Raw genomic sequence first — 19,682 nt, forward strand, 5'->3', positions numbered from 1 at the left:
GTAAAAATAAACAGAGAAAATCAATACACACACCTGTACAGTAAAACCTTTTCGTTCTGATATATTCAGTTTCAGACAAGTTTGTAGGAAACTTCCAGTTTATTCATTTTCATAGAATATTTACTTTTAGTCAGTAATTTTTATCTTTAAACAAGGATCCAACATGATATATAAACTAATTTATCTTTCTACATCCTGAATTGTACAACTAATTTATTTGGTATTGTCACATTTTGTGTAATTTACGTCATATGTAAATAACAGATATATTTCAGTAACAAATTACCCTCAAACACTTTAAAATAACTATGATTTCAAAACTGACCGGTCAAAATTTGACTTCATATTTAAAAATACCAATTTTGAGAGATAACCCTGTTTGTTTTCACTGTAGCACCATGAATCAATTATTTGTAAACAATCATTTATGTGAGTAATGGAAAGAATTCTGAATCACAAAATTTAATTTAAACAGGTATATATATATAAATCTTCTCTCACACACTACTGAATACTTTAACATTTTCCTGGGGTGATACATTATAGAATAATAATAGGTGATAGAAAGGATACTAAGGAGATATTTACCTGTTTGGTAGTACATGTACAGGTATTGATGTAGTTAATTAGTAGATGACAAAAGTGGATACCGTTATATTGGTAAAAATCCTTAACACTTAAAATTTGTGTAGAAAAGTGATAAAAAATTTGATTATTCATAAGAGAATAATAGTGACTGGACATTAATAGGATATACCAGTTGGTTTCAAGTGTCTACCTTAAATATTCTGAGTCTTTGACTATCAGGAAATCAATACAAAATGGTGGTTAAAGACAGGACTTTGGAAATGCACAAGAAACGTGAAGAACTTGGGAGAAACAGTAAGAGATTTTCATTCAAAAAGAAAAATACACCAATGGATATATTAATGAAGAAAGTGAAACGTATAGAAAATGATTTGATAGAGATACAAAGCCATGTGACTGAAGTCACTAAACTTCAAAATAATCTCTATTGTTCGCCATTTGTCACACAGACAGAATTAAAAAAGATGGAAAAATTATCTGATCATATTTTAACTGAATCTGTAAAAATACGTAAAGAAATTGAAGCTTTATCCAACAACAATAATGAAATTTCAGAAGCTGACGCATATCAGAAAGTATGTGTGAATCAAATTGAGAGATTGTCTCATCAGCTTCGCGAGATTATGAACACTTTCCGAGCAAATCAGGCAGATTATATCGACAAAACTAGGACAAGGTTTCAAAGAAAGGTGGAGATAGTATCCAAGGAGGATAACCCCGATATTGACATGAATCAAGTTGACTTCCAAACTCATTCAGTGTTTACCGATAATATCATAATTCAAATGCAAACTGCCAAATCTGACCTTCAAGAGTTGGAAGATAGGGAGAAAGAACTCCATCAATTAGAAAATCAAATCCATGAAGTTAATCAATTATTTAAAGAGATGAATGTGTTAGTTGGTGAACAAGGTGACATGTTAAATAACATCGAGAAAAATGTGGAGGAAGCTGTTGTACATGTGACCAAAACAAATAAAGTGTTAAGACAGGCTAAGGAGTACAAGTCATCAGCAAGAAAAAAGAAATTTATATGTGCGGCTATCTTAGGTGCTGTGGTTGTAATCACAATTGTAATTCTTATTATCGTATTTGCTTAGTGAAGTTAAACCTACCTCAGTGGTGCCATCATTGTTATCTAATTGTCACTGTTAATTTATTTTCCATAATATACATTATTTTGTAAATTGATTATTTTTTTAGTAAAATATCTATATGATTACAGAATTATTTAATTTGCATTATTTTGCAATCTTTTGCTTTCTTTTGCAATGTTTGCAATCCTTACAGAATTTCACCTCTATGACACACTTAATGCAGACTTGGCCTAAAGTCCAATGACATATTTGACGTAGACTTGGCCTAAAGTCTATTTTTTTTATCAGCAGATCTCTTTATCAATAATCCCAACAGAACTATCAAATATATGAACAAAGCTGACAATGACCAGATACAAAGGATTAGATCTATACTAGCCTAAAGTAAAATTTTACACTGAATCAATAAATATTTCAGAAAACCTAGACAAAAACTTTCAAAAGGGCAGTCACCATCTAAACTATAAAGGGTTAAGCATTTAGCACAATACATGACTTTAGCAAGAAGCAATTAAAACACGAATGACACTGCACCAATAATAGAGTAACCCTACTGAATTATTTCTTTATTGAACAGCACCTGTTTCCTATCTCTGACTAACTGTGTATCAAAAACCCTGGAGCATTTAAACATGTTATTTTAAACTGAAGATGTTTTATTTGTCTGGTTTTGGTGTCTAGTTCAGAGTAAACAAAAATCTTCAAGGAAAGCAAATTCTGGAGACTGAACTGCTTGTCTGAAGTTATCACAAAAATATCAAGAACAAAATGAAAGAACCTTTTGTAAGAAAGCTAATGTAATGCAGTCCCCATATAATCAGCACAAGAATATTTTACAATTCCTACTCCTAAGAATATGGTCCCCCATTTCAGATATTTCTCATTATCGAACTTATCAGCCATTATGATAAATAAAAATCTTCAATTTTGAAGAGAAACCAAAAAAGGCAATCTTGATACAACAAAGTGATGATTGACAGACTAACAGACAGAATGACTGAATGGTAGACATGACAAGAACATAATTCCCCCTCCTCCCCCACAATTTTCTTCATTTGATAACAACAATTATCAAGCTTGCTTAATCATAAATTGTGTTTAAATAACATTTAAGCATTGTATAGATTTCTACTATTTCACAACCTTTAAATGTCAGTGTTTGACCTATGTAAAAGCTACATGGACAAATAGTTTATCTAAATATACATGCCTAGTTAACCTTTGACAGACCAAACCTGTTGGAACTTCATGTGTGCAGTTGTCCATAAGTCAATAAATATATATCATGTATATAGAAATCCATAAAAACTATATATAAATATTTTTTTTCTAAAAAAAACATTATATGTTCTACAAATAGTATGTTATAAAACTATGTATGAATATAAATAAAATAATCACTAATGTCTTAGAAATCTTAATATGAACACATAAATAAACTCATCATAGATACCAGCACTAAATTTTGTATATATGCCAGACGCGCGTTTCGTCTACAAAAGACTCATCAGTGACGCTCGAATCCAAAAAAAGTTAAAAATGCCAAATAAAGTATGAAGTTGAAGACCATTGAGGACCAAAATTCCTAAAAGTTTTGACAAATACAGCTAAGGTAATCTATGCCTGAGGTAGAAGATTACGTTATATGACCAATGTCCTTAGAAGGCCAAATAATGACCCTTCCAAATTTGGTTGAGAATTGCATCAATATTTAATGTAAAGTTAAATCTTACAATGCTCATTTATTATTTAAAATATACCCTTCTTTACTAAACGCTTCAAAAATATTTGAGTAGAGCAGGATACAGTCACTTATCATCAAATGCACATATTGTTTCGCATAATAAGTTTTTTAACAGATTGGAAACTTTATCTTTGTAATTGAAAATATCGGCATTTCTAATATTTTGAAAGTGAATCCTCTTCCCAGAGTACTTTAATTCAAAATACTATAAAACATGTAAAAAATATAGAAGAAGAAAGAATTTCTCAAATGTAACTGCAACATAATGCCAAAATTCATGCCAAGGACTAAATAATTTCCATATTGTTATAATAGCCACGACAGTGGACAAACTTTGGACAGGTATTTTTTCCTTGACCTTGTCTAACCACCATTTCAAGGAGCCACAAGAGTTCTGACTAAAAGACAGATAAGAAAAAGCCAAAATTTCAAGGAGCATAATAAAAGGACATTTTAAGTCAAGGGCACCTTTGGACATAGGTCAGACAAAAATAAGAGTAGTTTACCATAAATACAAATGCAATACTGTACAACTTGTGATTTACCACTTAGGCTTTATCAAATATCACAGATAAAAATATAAAGAGACATGGGAAGAAGAAAAGTGCAATCAAGTCCTATAATTTGTTTTCATAATCATTTGTCTTTGAAATGATAGTTCAAGGTCATCTTCCTACAAATTTAAGTATGTCCATCCCTCAATTGTAAATAAAGTGTCACAATACAACTAATTTAGCCACTTAATTGGTAATAATAGTCAGAGAAACAAAAATAGGGATATTTCTAGTTATAAGAGACATATGACAAAAATCATGCAGACTTCCGTGTTGGAATATAATTTTTCATATTTTGTGGTTAACAAGTTTGCTATATAACTGAATAATATCTCTTACAATTATGGATTACCTAACATCATGATAAAAAAAACATCAAACACTCTATCTAAAAGTATAATCAGGAAAAGGGTTAGGTCATATAAATTGATTTTATTTCTTTATAAACAAAACTCAACGTAAACACTATACTAATGATCACTAATATATAGGAAGATTCTTAGGATGAACAATCTGAGGATGAACACGTTACTATTTCCCATGATGCTTTATATTCACTCTCATAATATTTATTATATTAGACAGATTGTAAAGGATTCGATAATTATCATAGTATAAGTATAAATCTGTAATTAAATAAGTACAAAGCAAATACCCTACAGAAATCACGTCTCATGTCAATAGCAAAGCAATAAAATTGATAATCTGGTATCTAACCTGCCTTCATATGAGTAATCATAAAAGGATGCATTCTAGTACAGTATATATATTATAAAAATATATCTTAAATATTTCTATTTGTATAAACTTTTGGCAAATTTGTATTGACGATGTGATTTTAACAGTTGATTGGAGTTTTTATATCTAATTGATAAATTGAAGGATTGCTAGAGGGATTCTGTTACCCAGAAGCTTAAATAAAAACATTTGGAATAACTAGATTTATGATTTTGCAAATATATGCATTCTATAACAGCCATTATTCAAATTAATAGAAGAAATTGTGTTTAGAAATATTCTAAAATATGACTTACTATTCTATTATTTTATGCACATGTCAGAAACAGTTCAATATTGAAAACAGAATATTGTGCTGAACTTGAATAATTGGCTAGCATGCAGAGATAGTATTGTATGTCTATGTCATGAAGCATGTTTAATACCAATCAAACTGCAGGTGACTTACGATATTATATACTGCACTGCTGAGAGATTTCTTAAATCATTACCAAAAATTATTGTGAAAATTAAAAATGTCAATCTTTTGTCAACAGTAATTTTATACTGTCTTAAATTTCCTTATATAAAGAAAGTAATTTAATGGCAATTTTCTTGTTAAGCGCCATGCTGGGTGACGCTGGTCGTAATTGTTTTGTTTTTTTGCACAAACCGCATATTGTCATGTCATAACCAGATCCTTGTCTCTTCATTAGGGTAAAAATATCTAGACTTGTTCTCAAAGCAGACATAGCCAATCCTAACTATTGACCAAATTAAGTAAAAGTCACAAGTATTAGCTTTTAAAAAAGCTTCTTTGGTTGAATTAACTGGTAATTTCAATCAAATATTTGAATTAGTATAGCAAAAAAAGTACTCTTAATATAATAAATTAGGAAAACTAATAGAATTTGATAATATATGTTGCAATCTCATCTTTTCAGGTTTGTTATAGCACATGGACTTGAGTGTGTAGGTAAAGGTAGTATCTCTAGTTAGCTTGCTTTCTAGCTAAAACATGATATCATTATTAGCTAAGGTACAACCCTCCTGGGGCCAGAGTCAATACTCAATAGTTAAGCAGAGCACCAATCAAATTTTATGCCTCATATAAAAAAAGTGCCACACTCTCTCAAATTATAGAACCCTTGCAACAACTATTTTAGGGGTCTGTTATAATGGGACCTGTTGTAAGACAAAATGTCTACCCCTATCCAAAATACCATTGTTTTCAAATGGCTTGTCAAATCTTCCACCCCTCATCCATGTTGTCCCAACTTGCAGTACTTGCCTATTGCACTGATTGATATTAGATAACTTTCCATTTCGATGCATTTCAGTCAAAAACTTTGGTTTTAATGAACATCACTTCTGCATTTAGGAGCCTCGTTACTTTCGTTCCCATGTTGAGCAAGTGGTTGGAAAACTGTGATGCTATATTGCACAAATTATTCGGCAAATTGAATTCTTATAATTGCCAATCAGCACTTGTATTGTTAGGGAATTATGATTAAGTACCTAAAGAATAAACATAATTGATAGTTTATCCAGCACAATGAAGATCACTAATACGCTTGATCAACATCAATAGTGCAGGGATACAGGCGATCCCCTCTATCTGGTAAATGACGTCATAAAGGTACACATAATTGATGAGTATTTTCAGGTGATGGATGACTCTAAAGTGGTCTATAGTTTCTGATCCTAAATATGCATGAAATAGTTGCCACTGCACATTAAGCAAGCAACAATCAATCCAGAACCATAGGACATTTGAATGTTTTCGTTACATGGTAAAAGGGGAAGTAACTCCCTTATGTAAATGAATACAATTTATAAGAATTGTATGTTCATATATTTTGTAACGGTTGAACTCTTTAAATAATTGAACCTCAGACAAGACAAATACCTTATGAAATCCAACCATTTCAAAGTGTTTTAATTTATTGTCGTCTGGTTCTCCCCAGGTGATAAAATTAAAATGATCATATTCTGTTCATATATACCATAATAGCAGTGAAAATTATTATATTCTGTTATATATCATAATATCGCGACAGACAGTGGTCAGCATGAAAAATTATACTGTCTTGAAGCTTAAAATTACACAGAAAAAACATAAAAGTACAAAAAAATTGTTCTGTAGAAAATGGCATTTTTCTTAATATATTTTTTATATAATGTATATATCATATTATCGTGACAAGACAGGGTTCATCATGAAAATTATACGACGTTGAAGTTGAACATTACAAAAAACCAGGTGCTCCGCAGGGCGCAGCTTTATATGACCGCAGAGGTCGAACCCTGAACAGTTGGGGCAAGTATGGACAAAACATTCAAGCATGATACAGCTCTGAATTTGGATTGTGATCAAATTTTTGACATTATATGTTTTTTTTTTTACACAAAACAAATGTCAAGATTTTACAAATCAATTAAAGATTTCTTCAAACTTTTTAAATCTAAAATTAAATAGTTGACACAGCATAGGTTTCTGACACAGAATGAATGTGGTCTAATGAACTTAAAAGTTTTTTTTTTGCCTTTGAGCAATTCACTATGCTGTTGAATATTAATCCTCTCAAAAAAATGTTTGAAGAAATTTTCTTTTTATTTATGAAATCGGAAATGAGAAAAATTTAAACCCCCCCCCTTTTTTTTCACATCCCCGTTTCCCTTTTTCCAAAACTGATATCAATTCAAATTTCTAATGGAGTTTGCAACAATAACTACTCTTTTAAATACATCATAAGATATTAAAATGTAAAATAAAGTGCTTGTTATCACTGAATGGTAAAGATTGGTTGGTAGTAAAAGTGAATATACATTGTTTATTGTATAAAACAATAAAAAAAAACTTCATCAGCAACATTTTATATTGGCAAATTTCCAATGAAGTTATTTACATAAAGTTATTGGCAAATAAAAATAGAAAATGACATCATAGTCATGTCTGGCAAATGTCCAACATACATTATCTAAAAACATTTTAGATAAGATAAGGAAAAAAAGCTTCATCAGCAACATTTTATATTGGCAAATTTCCAATGAAGTTATTTACATAAAGTTATTGGCAAATAAAAATAGAAAATGACATCATAGTCATGTCTGGTAAATTTCCAACATATATTATCAACTACTATTCTATACAAAGAAAGATAACTCCAATTGAAAATTAATTGCTATTACACAATATTGTGCAATTAGATATTTCTTGCTATTGTGCAATACTGTGCAATTGAAAATTTCTTGCTATTGCACAATACTTGATATGGAATCCTGATTTGGACCAACTTGAAAACTGGGCCCATAATCAAAAATCAAAGTACATATTTAGATAAAGCATATCAAATAAGCCCAAGAATTTAATTTTTGTTAAAATCAAACTTAGTTTAATTTTGGACCCTTTGGACGTTAATGTAAACCAATTTGAAAACGGGACCAAAAATTAAGAATCTACATACACAGTTAGATTTGGCATATCAAAGAACCCCAATTATTCAATTTTTGATGAAATCAAACAAAGTTTAATTTTGGACCCCCGTTTTGGACCAACTTGAAAACTGGGCCAATAATAAAAATCTAAGTACATTTTTAGATTCAGCATATCAAAGAACCCCAAGGATTCAATTTTTGTTAAAATCAAACTAAGTTTAATTTTGGACCCTTTGGACCTTAATGTAGATCAATTTGAAAACGGGACCAAAAATTAAGAATCTACATACACAGTTAGATTCGGCATATCAAAGAACCCCAATTATTCAATTTTTGATAAAATCAAACAAAGTTTAAATCTGGACCCTTTGGGCCCTTTATTCCTAAACTGTTGTGACCAAAACTCCCAAAATCAATACCAACCTTCCTTTTATGGTCATAAACCTTGTGTTTAAATTTCATAGATTTCTATTTACTTAAACTAAAGTTATGGTGCGAAAACCAAAAAAAATGCTTATTTGGGTCCCTTTTTGGCCCCTAATTCCTTAACTGTTGGGACCTAAACTCCCAAAATCAATACCAACCTTCCTTTTGTGGTCATAAACATTGTGTTTAAATTTCATTGATTTCTATTTACTTAAACTAAAGTTATTGTGCGAAAACCAAGAATAATGCTTATTTGGGCCCTTTTTTGGCCCCTAATTCCTAAACTGTTGGAACCAAAACTCCCAAAATCAATCCCAACCTTTCTTTTGTGGTCATAAACCTTATGTCAAAATTTCATAGATTTCTATTTACTTAAACTAAAGTTATAGTGCGAAAACCAAGAAAATGCTTATTTGGGCCCTTTTTGGCCCCTAATTCCTAAAATGTTGGGACTAAAACTCCCAAAATCAATCCCAACCTTCCTTTTGTGGTCATAAACCTTGTGTTAAAATTTCATAGATTTCTATTCACTTTTACTAAAGTTAGAGTGCGAAAACTAAAAGTATTCGGACGACGACGACGACGCCAACGTGATAGCAATATACGACGAAAAATTTTTCAAATTTTGCGGTCGTATAAAAACCATAAAAGTACAAAGAATTTGTTCTATATTTGAAGAAAAATGAATTTCTTTTTTAAATAACTTTTTTGTTATTTGTCCAGTGCTATTCACAGAAAAATATTTAAATACAGGTATACAGGTATCATTTAAAGGTCTGAAAAATATGCAATAATTTGTGAGATTGTCCATTGCCATTAAGTAGTATAACCATGCCATAGTTACAACCACATCATCAGATTTCTGATGGATGGTTGTCTCATTGGCAAAACTAGCACCTCTCCTAGTTTTTGAAATGAAAAAAACAATAAAGTACAAATATTTCTTTTATATTTGAACAAATAAAATTTCTAAAAAAAAATAGTTTTTGCAAACTATGTTTATAAGTCCTGGCTTGACATTTAAAGATATACAAACATGATCAAAAGGTCGGAAATAAATAAAATAATTTGTCAGATTGTTCTGTGCCACAGTGCCATAAATTGTGACATACCATTATTTCTGTGAATTAAGCAATCAACTCTTGCTTCCTGCATGATAGTCCTTATATTAAATAATCAGCAAAGTTAAGCTGATATAACACCTATACAATATTCAAATGCGTGCTATAACTTATACATCAATCAAAAAATTATCCAGGGATTTCTTCATAACGCTGCATTATTCCATCAAAATATGGTGTACATAATCGGTATTTACTTGTAAATAATTATATACACTACTGGGATTGTATTTGCTTAATGGAAAAATTACACCTTTTTTATTGGATTTACATTTACAAAAACATGCTCTTATAGTATGGCTTTTGTGGGGGTAAGATCAAATTCAAAGTCACATTCAAAATTATACATTTATAGGATGTACTTAGGCGAGGTTAGGTGAAAATTAACAAATTAAGAATTTAAAATGGATACTACAAGCTGGTAGAGCATCTATTAAGGATAAAAATAAGCTAAAAATATTGATAGGTCATGGACCTCCTTTACAAGATATTTGAGATTTAAAATATTGCGGGAAAAGACTGACTCGGACTTTTACCTTATATTTGCATTGGTATTACAGTGTATTTGGGTCTCAAAACAAAAGAAAGAAAATCAAGAATCTTCGAAAATTTTGGTAAATGACCTTTCATGAGCTGTTAAGTCTTATATGAAAAAATAAATGGGTGTTATGGGGCAAAATATTTCACATTGTATTGAAGGGAAAACACCAAGGAGTCCGAACATTTGACACAAATTCCAAAACCTCACCTAACTACATCCTTAAAAGTATACAAGTACCAACAATATTTCGAGTTAAGTCTTTTACTATAAGGATTCAAAGTATGTTTCTTTTCTAATAACTTTTAAAATTTCTTATTTCAAAAGGTTCTTCATTATTTTGAGGTTACCTGTTTAGGATGTTAAGCAATGTATGAAGTCTTATTTCTGAAAAGTTTTAGCTGAATGTGCCAGCTACTTTTTATCAAAGCACAATAAAATCTCTGAGACAGTTATTCAGACTTTATACCAATATTCTATAGTTTCTGATCAAACTGTATTGAATGTCAAGGGTATTTTATAAATGTCTCAACTTACGGTAGTCAGGAGTGTTTATATCAATCATTTCAATTTAAATATCTTTATTTTTCATTACATGTATATCAACTTTTTCTGTCAATTGTTTTTTCTATTAATTGTATACATTTCTGATATTAGTGTTTTACAAATTAAGAAGAATACACTGTGTCACGATTTTATTCATGCAAGAGCTCTCATCTTGGTCATCTTGGTTATTAAAGTGCTTTATCTAGTGTCATTAAGCATGGTTAGATAAAGGTTATAAAAGCAGACATTGTCTTCCTAAGCAAGTGTCAGACACATTACTGGACAGAATATTAAGATAAAATAAATGATTCTTAATTGAATTTGCCATGTTTTTATGACAAAAAAAACTAATAACTAGCTGATTAGTATGACAGAGTCCAAAAGCAAGATCATTAAATAAAGTCAAGCCCTAAACATTTGACAGTGCTAGCATAATTAGTAGTCATTATTTCATATTCAATATGTGTTGTTATGGGAAATGATAGCTATTAACAGTTTCACTTCTGGTTGTGGTAAAAAAGCGGTCAATAATTTACTTTTTATCTGTCATAGTCGGAATAAGCTGGAAAGATTTTTTTCATTGTCTAGATATTATATGGTCTAATTCATGAGGTAGATGATACCACTACAACTAGATAAGCATACTTAATCTAACCTTCAGTCTAGGTCAAAAAGGTGGGCAACTAAATTAGAATTTTACCACCACAATATGAAATTAACAAGTAAAACTAATTTTTGGTCTGATATAAAAAAAAAAAAATCTCTTTTATACTAAAGTTCTGGATTTCATTTGACAAACCAATTATCAAGACGTTTGCAAATAACATATATTTTTTTCAGCTTTTACTGATAATAACTCTACATATAAGACATCATCACTGATGGATGAATAAACCACAGACAGACAGACTATTCTAAGGAGTAACATACATGTAAGTCTTGTGTGACACAATTTACAACAGACAAAAGACCATAGCATCTGTATGACCTGTTACCATTAATGCAACACAAAAAAATTAAGACTTAATTAGAAAAAAAGTCTGAAATGATTGTAAAATAGCACATAAACTTTGTAAAATGATTCAATTGATCCTAGTTTTCCCCCATCTAGGACATAAACCTACAATGAAAAATGTGCAATAAGGGGGAGGGGTGTGAGATAAACATAAATGGAAGAGCAACCCAACAACACAAGTAAATGTTCATCAAAGGTTACAATTGAATTGTGTTAACCTTTACAATAATATGACAATAAAGTAGACTTTCAAATACCAAACTGTGTTAGTTTTATTCTTTTTTATCTTATCATTATAAATGAGGCTAAAATTTATAAAATATTCAACAAGCCATAGTTCAAGCATATCTGATTGTTCAAAATGAAATATAGATCAAACACAAGTTTTACAACTAAGTTATTTAGTCTTCCTTAAAACTGGAATTGAAGATTACAGGTAGAACCAACATAAGGCTGTATGGTGACCTACTGTTGCTTACATCTATACACCAGTTGGACTCAGGTGGACAGTTGTCCTAATTCCTTAATTTTACAAAAGCAGTCTGAACCAAAAACATTTTCAACTTCTAGTCCAAAAACTAATATTCCAAGACTAGTGAGGGATGCTTCCAGACAGGTCAATATAGTACAAATATCACATTTGTCATAAATCCAATTTAAAATGGTGCCATCTAATAATCAAAACTATAAAATATGTACGGTCTACGTCAGTCAACCCATGACAAGTATTATCAGAGGAGCAACTAATCATTCTCTACTAAAATAAACTGCATAGGTTGCAAATATAGTAATGAGTGACTCCTGTGTTATCAGTATTCCCTCAAGAAGAAATGCTATACAGATACTTTATAGAAAATATTCAGATATGGGTTATTATATCAGAAATAAGTAACTAACTCGTGTGATTATCTCCCAACGTAATAAGTCAATTTTATAAAATGTCTTTTAATTGTATATTACGATGATGAAAGTATATCTATGGCTATTTTATTGGGTAGTTTAAATCAACATTATTTCTTTTGAAGAATGTTAAATTTTCTGTTTATAAATAATTCAATTCATTTGTAACATAATAAAAATGTCTATATCAGTTAAGGGTGTACTTAAGTCTGGTTTCAGAATTTGTGTCAGATGTTCAGACTTTTTTCTTTTCTTTCGATATGAGACCAAAATAATACCAATGCAAATAAAAAAAGAAAAAGTCAGAGTGTGCCTTTTTCCCATCATTTTTATTTAAAATTAAGTATCTCAAAAAGGAGCTCCATTGCATATCAATATTTTTAGCTTATTTTGTTCTTCCGACTTATAGTATCAATTCTAAATTCTACGATTATTATTTTTTTTTTATTTCATCTTAGTACATCCTTTAGTATTTTTAAGATATATGTCTGATAAAAATCATTGAATGCAAACAATATGAACCAATATGAACCTACGAAGTCTTATACTATAGGACTAGTTGAAATATGTGATAGAACTCTTGACATGCTTTTAACATATTTTCAATTATAATAAAACTGAGAATGGAAAAGGGGTGTGTCAAAGAGTCAACAACTCAACCAAAAAGCATAAAACCGCCCAAGGCCACCAAAGGGTCTTCATCACAGTGAGAAAATCCCATTTCCAGAGCTGACCCCTAAACATTGATGTATACAAGTTTGAGCAGAATGGACACTACACACAAAATATACATTTGAATTAACATCAAGGTCATAACAAACCTTTTGGTTTTTGAAGTTTAAAATCATTTTAGAGGGTTTTCTTTGACCTAAAAGGTCGTAACAAGGATATCTCCAAGACAGTTTATACATTTACAGTACTGGATGTGATTTTAATACTTAAGATATGATTTTACTTGAAGTGTATAGAACCACTATAAAGATCCCACAAGAATGTGTCCATAGTAGACGGATGCCCCACTCGCATTATCTTTTTTTTTTTATGTTCAGTGGACCATTAAATTGGGGTAAAAACCCCTAATTTGGCATTAAAATTTGAAAGATCATATCATAAGGAACATGTAAACTAAGTTTCAAGTTGATTGGACTTCAACTTCATCAAAAACTACCTTCACCAAAAAATTTAACCTTAAGCAGGACTGACAGACGAACTAACAGAGGAACAAATGAACGACTGAAAGGACGGTTGAATGGACAAGCGGATGCACAGACCAGAAACATTATGCCCCTCTACTATCCTAGGTGGGGCATAAAAAATATGTCCTGACACCTCCATATATTATTCTGAACTATTTTGCATTAGGTGACCATTCTGATACACCATAAACTGAAACTTGAAAGTAACCTTCAATTATTTCACACAAAAAATATCAAAAATACATGAAAATTCAACAGCAGATAATCAGTTAGATTGACAATGTGATCCAAGTATACCCTTTACTTCTTTTATGGAATTGTATATGCAGATTAAACTTCTTACACAACGGTACACTATACTTTCTATAAAATCAATTCATTTCTATGGGATATCCTAACCTAGCTGTACCATATAATACAATTATGAGACATGACTCACATGAGTACGATATCAATATTGCTATGGGATATCTTAACCTTTAACACTGGACCATACATTTATGTGTAATGGCATAGATCTCAGTGTTGCTATGTGATATATATCTTAATCTTATGGTACAATTCTTGCAACAAACAACATAACAGTATTTCTATGGGATATCAAGATCTTTGTAGAGCAATGGTACAATTTTACATTTAAGGATTTAAGCCTGTTTTTCAAAGGATTTGAAAAATACAGGCTCGGTCTGTTTTATTCCATTCTTCAATTTTAATCCAAGTTAGTTAGAATTCCAGAATAAGAAGAGCTGGTACCATTCTTGATAGTTGCCTTGTTCCCCAATAGAGACACAGATTTCAGATGTTCAAGGACATTTGCTGCTTCTTAGAAGTGTTCTTATTTCCCCCTTAACAGAAGGGATGCAAAATGCTGAATGACAAAATCTTCAAAATTAGTCTATGTATCTAACGGCCCAGTAGCTTCCCTAGACAGTGATGTCATATGCTGACTGGGTCATGTTGATTCTTTAACTAATGGGTAAGTAGTGTTCTGGTTCCCTGTACACAACCAGAAATTTCAGATGGTATGGGAAGGATGCAGTTTATTTTACCTCATGGCAAAAACTGGTTCCCTTCCACTTGACAGATACTGGATGACTTAAGGAAAGATAATTCTTCTTACCTGATAGCCTGGCAGTGAACTGGTTCCCTCCCTCAGGACATAAATGTAATGATTAAAGGAAAGATTCTGTCTTTCTTACCTGATAGCCTGGTAGAGTCTTGATTCCCTCCACCACAGCCAGGGATGTTAGGTGCTGCAAAAAGGATGCTGCCTTTCCTAAATGACTGCTTAATGGAAGGCACACATGTATGGTAAACATAGCACAACCAGCAGGACTCAACCAAAAATTATCTCCCCTTCCTAAAGATAAAAAAGAAATCTATTGACATAAAGACAACAAGCATTCTAAGAGTATTGCATAGCAATGCATAATCCCCTAATTGTTAAAATTTTATTGTACTGGAACAAAATGCTAACTTGATCTTAAACTTAAACTATATAACAAACATCAGGTCAATATCTTAAAGCATGATGAAGAAAAGTGTGGACAACTGATTACCCCAGTGATTTTTTCAAGTGCAAGTGAATTTTTCAAGGAACACTCTGCACAAAATCATCAGAGTGGAACAATAATTGAACTTGATCTGTAACTTGTCATGATTAAACTATATACCAATTATGAAATCAATATCTATTATACTGGAGAGAGAAAATGTGGAAAACTGATTATTTTAGTGAATTTTTTTAAGTCCAAGGACCATAACTCTGCACAAAATCATCAGACTGGAAGAAAATTTGATCTTAATTTTTAACTTGTCATAATAAAATGCTTCTCTGAGCTCAGCCTGATACAACCGCAGAGGTCCAACCCTGAACAGTAAGGGCAAGTTTTGACACAATATTCAAGCTTAATACTGTCTGAATTTGGATTGTGATCAAAATTTTGACATAATATACTGTATAGCGGGGATTTTTCGTGGTGTTTATTTTTGCTTACTTTGGTGGGTTAGTGGGGAACTCGCAAACATAGCCAATCTTTTAAAAAAAATTGAAAAAAATATTCTTGTAGTACAAGTTTAGAGAGATCTGTACACTTTAACACAAGTTATTGACTGGAAACTAGAAAAATGCTTTTTTAGCCCCTTTTTTGGCCCTAATTCCTGCATGTTTGGTGCTCAATCCCAGCCTTCCCTTTGTGATATGGAACCTTGTGGTACAATTTCAGAGAGAACATACACTAATACACAAGTTATTGTCCAAAAACTACAAAATTGATGCTTTTTGGTCCCTTTATTCCTAAAAAGCTGGTACCATAACCCCAAAAATCAATCCCAACCTTCTTTTTCATGTATTGAATATTCTTCTAAAATTTCATAGAGATCCATACACTTTAACTAAAATTATTTGTTCAGAAACATAATGTGTTTTCAGACGACAACATAGACGACAACAACGCTGACATCAAAGCATCATAAGAACGCAAAAGCAATTTTGCAGTCATATAATAAAACAACATACTGTGGATTCATTATTATTTGTGGATACCAATTTTCGTGGATTTCGTAGATACAGGTGAACCACGAAATCCAATGTTCAATGAATAACATATTTTCTGTAGGTTTGTATGCAGACTTTGCCAAAACCACGAAATTAAATATCAACGAACATGTAATTTTTCCTCTATCCACGAAAATTGGTACCCACAAAAATAAATGAATCCACAGTACCAAATTTCATCTTAATATCTTCAAGCATGAAGGAAAAGAGATTTGCTGGACTGACAGTTGAACAGACGGACAGACAGACAGACTGTTATGGCATAAAATCAACTAAAATTTCATCTTGATTGGCTCTGCTTCAATTTTACTACTACGGACAGTTATGCCACACCTTTCCTCAAATCCTGGATCGCCTCTTCCTAAAGTTTAAATAAAAGATCATACATAAAAAAATATTAAAATGTAGAAAGTCTTATAACAACAACACTTTAGGGACTGCTGCAGAAATTTATTGATCGACATGTTTCGATGCCTAGGGCACCGTCATCAGGATAAAATCAATACATAAAATCATGTTGAAGTACAAAATCGGGTTGTTAAAATTTAAACGTCACAATGTGAGAGTTCATTGCAAGTATGTAAATAAACTATAAAAAGAAATTCAAATAAAATGTTTTTGTTGTGAAAATGTTTGTTAAAATTATTCTGCCATCTTGCAATGAACTCTCACTTTCACTTTCAGTATGTTGCTATTAATAACGTTACTTACCATTGTAACATTGTGACGTTTAAATTTTAACAACCCGATTTTGTACTTCAACATGATTTTATGTATTTATTTTATCCTGATGACGGTGCCCTAGGCATCGAAACATGTGGATCAATAAATTTCTGCAGCAGTCCCTAAAGTGTTGTTGTTATAAGACTCTCTACATTTTATGTTTTTTATCATAATGACCCTGCATACCCTCGGGTATCCACTTAATGGACTCTATCGTACTACAGACTCACCAGGCGTTGGTTCACTTTCGTTTGTAATTGATTTTATTTTTTTATCGTGAACCCCTGCATTCCTTAAAGGGACCGCCGTTGCAACCAGCGCTAATCATACTAGCCATTCCCACAGAGTAAACAAAGTTATATTTTATTGAGGCACCCACAGGAACCTTCTGAGAATGCTGCCATCAACCACAAGAAAAGAAATAGATAATAACGGACCATCCCCCATCTTAACCCAAAATGAGCCTTAAGGGCATACGATACAGTTTTGAACCTGTATTTACAAGTTGATGAAAATTTGCATATAGGCTATTTTTTACCTCATTAAATCAAATATGTAATAAAAAATATACCTTCATGTGCTACTTTTTGAGTAAAATGAGGTCGAAATTTTGTATATTTGCTCAAAATTCAGATTTGTGTCCGTTTTTTCTTTTTCGAAAGAAAGAAACAACTTTTTTGTTTTAAAAGATAAACACAAAATGGTTTATGTTAAATAATCGGTACTTTCTGTATTTTATAACTATCATTAAAAATTATGCAATTTTTATTCCGAAATAACTCATATTTATCAAATGTTCATGAATAGAGGAAAAAACGTCTTTTTTTGCTGCATGTTTATCAAAATTAAAAAAATTGCGCTATTTACAGTTTTATAAAATTTAGGTCACATAATCTCCTTGCAAAATGAAACAAATTGCTGTTTTAAAAAATAGGGGTCCATGCACTCGTTTTCAAATTAAATCAGTTTGAATGATAAAAATCAGTCGAAAAATGCCTCTTTTTTCGATATGTCAGAGTTTGACGTCGCGAAAAAAACATTTTACGTTAGCAACGTCATTACCTTTCCTGTAACTGTATCGTATGCCCTTAAGGAGGAAAAGAACAGTGATAGGAAATTATTTCTCTAACAGAATTCATTTGAAATTAAATGCACCGATTTCGTATTCTTCAAATTCAATCTGATGCTCCCGAAAATATGTTAATCAAACATACAACCCTCGAGATACAACAAAATTGTATCAACAGCAGGGTTCTAGCAGGAATAAAAGTGCTTTTCCAGTATGAAGATAAAATGAGCTCAAATTAAATAATATGGGTCTCTTAATTTGTACAATTTTATTTAAACTGCAGTTTATATCTTATCCAAATAATGTTGCCTGTTTTGACCATGTTAAAAAAAATGCAAATCAAAAATTCTTCTAGTAAATGTTACCAATTCCTTGCAAGACATAAGTTCTAGACCAACAGCTAAGAACTTTAAAGTGTCAACAAATATAATCTAAAAATGTTGTTTTGGGGCATTTTGTTAGTTAAAACATAGGTTATATGACATTGAAGATTAAAAGTTGTAGAGTGCCTTTTGATAAATTTATAAAGTATTTATTCAGCTCAGGGCATTGAAAATGTACTTTTTCAACGTAACCAAATTAAAAAACTTATTTCATTGAAATGCAGTTTTTTCTTGATAGCAAAAATATATATTCACTTCTTATAAAAATTCAAATGACTAAAATAGACATAATGATTGATGGGGAATAAATTAATAAAAAATGGTTTGTTATAAATAAAATTTTTAAAATTTTTAAACTGTTTCAAGCCAATTTCTGATAAAAGAAAGTGAACTAACCTAAATTGTTGATTTATTCTACAGATGATTATTAGAAATTTATCAAGTAAATTATAGGCCTAACTTGAATACCTTTTATATATTCATATTTATATTTATATTTCATTTTTTTTGTAAAGATCGTGTTAATCCTTAATTAATCATTTATCTTTCCGACATAATTTACAAAAACACTTTATGTAATATAGATCAAAAGTAATAGGCAATCAATAAATCTATCATCCTTATATATCAAACATCTAATATATTTGTGTATTCAATTATGAGGTCAAGTATTTGTGTATGGAGATGTTGATTGGGTCTGTACAATAATGTAACACTGATGTTGATAAGTAATGTGGTCAATCTAATTGACAGTTTAGGAGGTGGGGCATTGTAATTTAAGGTCCACCTTGTCCCTGACTGTTTGGTGATAATGACAGTTGTCAATCATACTAGTATTGTATCAATACCCAATTACCTAATCAAAATGCTTAAAAAAAGCCTGCACATCAACACACCTTAGTAACATACATTCTTGAATGAACTGCTAAAAAAAAATACCCATTTTTTGCAGTTTATATGTCATGTATGTGTATTATGTGCACATACATGAGAACTATAGGGAACTATATATATTTCAGTGTGAATACATGCAGTATCGTCAAGTTATTGGAATTCCAATGGGGACTAAC

General features: G+C 31.0%; 2 protein-coding genes across 2 annotated transcripts in view; one reads left to right on the forward strand and one right to left on the reverse strand.

Moving 5' to 3' along the window:
- LOC143071972 (biotin--protein ligase-like) overlaps nucleotides 1–19,682 on the reverse strand; it is a 60,106-nt gene that overhangs the window by 20,210 nt on the left and 20,214 nt on the right. Inside the window, exon 9 of the mRNA XM_076246703.1 lies at nucleotides 15,080–15,240. Within this exon, the coding sequence (XP_076102818.1) occupies nucleotides 15,080–15,240 (161 nt within the window). The remainder of the gene's footprint in view (nucleotides 1–15,079; nucleotides 15,241–19,682) is intronic.
- LOC143071971 (syntaxin-1A-like) lies at nucleotides 331–2,963 on the forward strand. The gene has a single exon (XM_076246702.1). The coding sequence runs from the start codon at nucleotides 822–824 to the stop codon at nucleotides 1,686–1,688; it is 867 nt and encodes a 288-aa protein (XP_076102817.1). The 5' UTR covers nucleotides 331–821; the 3' UTR covers nucleotides 1,689–2,963.

The sequence above is a fragment of the Mytilus galloprovincialis genome, chromosome 4 (genome assembly GCF_965363235.1).
Source record: "Mytilus galloprovincialis chromosome 4, xbMytGall1.hap1.1, whole genome shotgun sequence".
Classification (NCBI taxonomy): domain Eukaryota; kingdom Metazoa; phylum Mollusca; class Bivalvia; order Mytilida; family Mytilidae; genus Mytilus; species Mytilus galloprovincialis.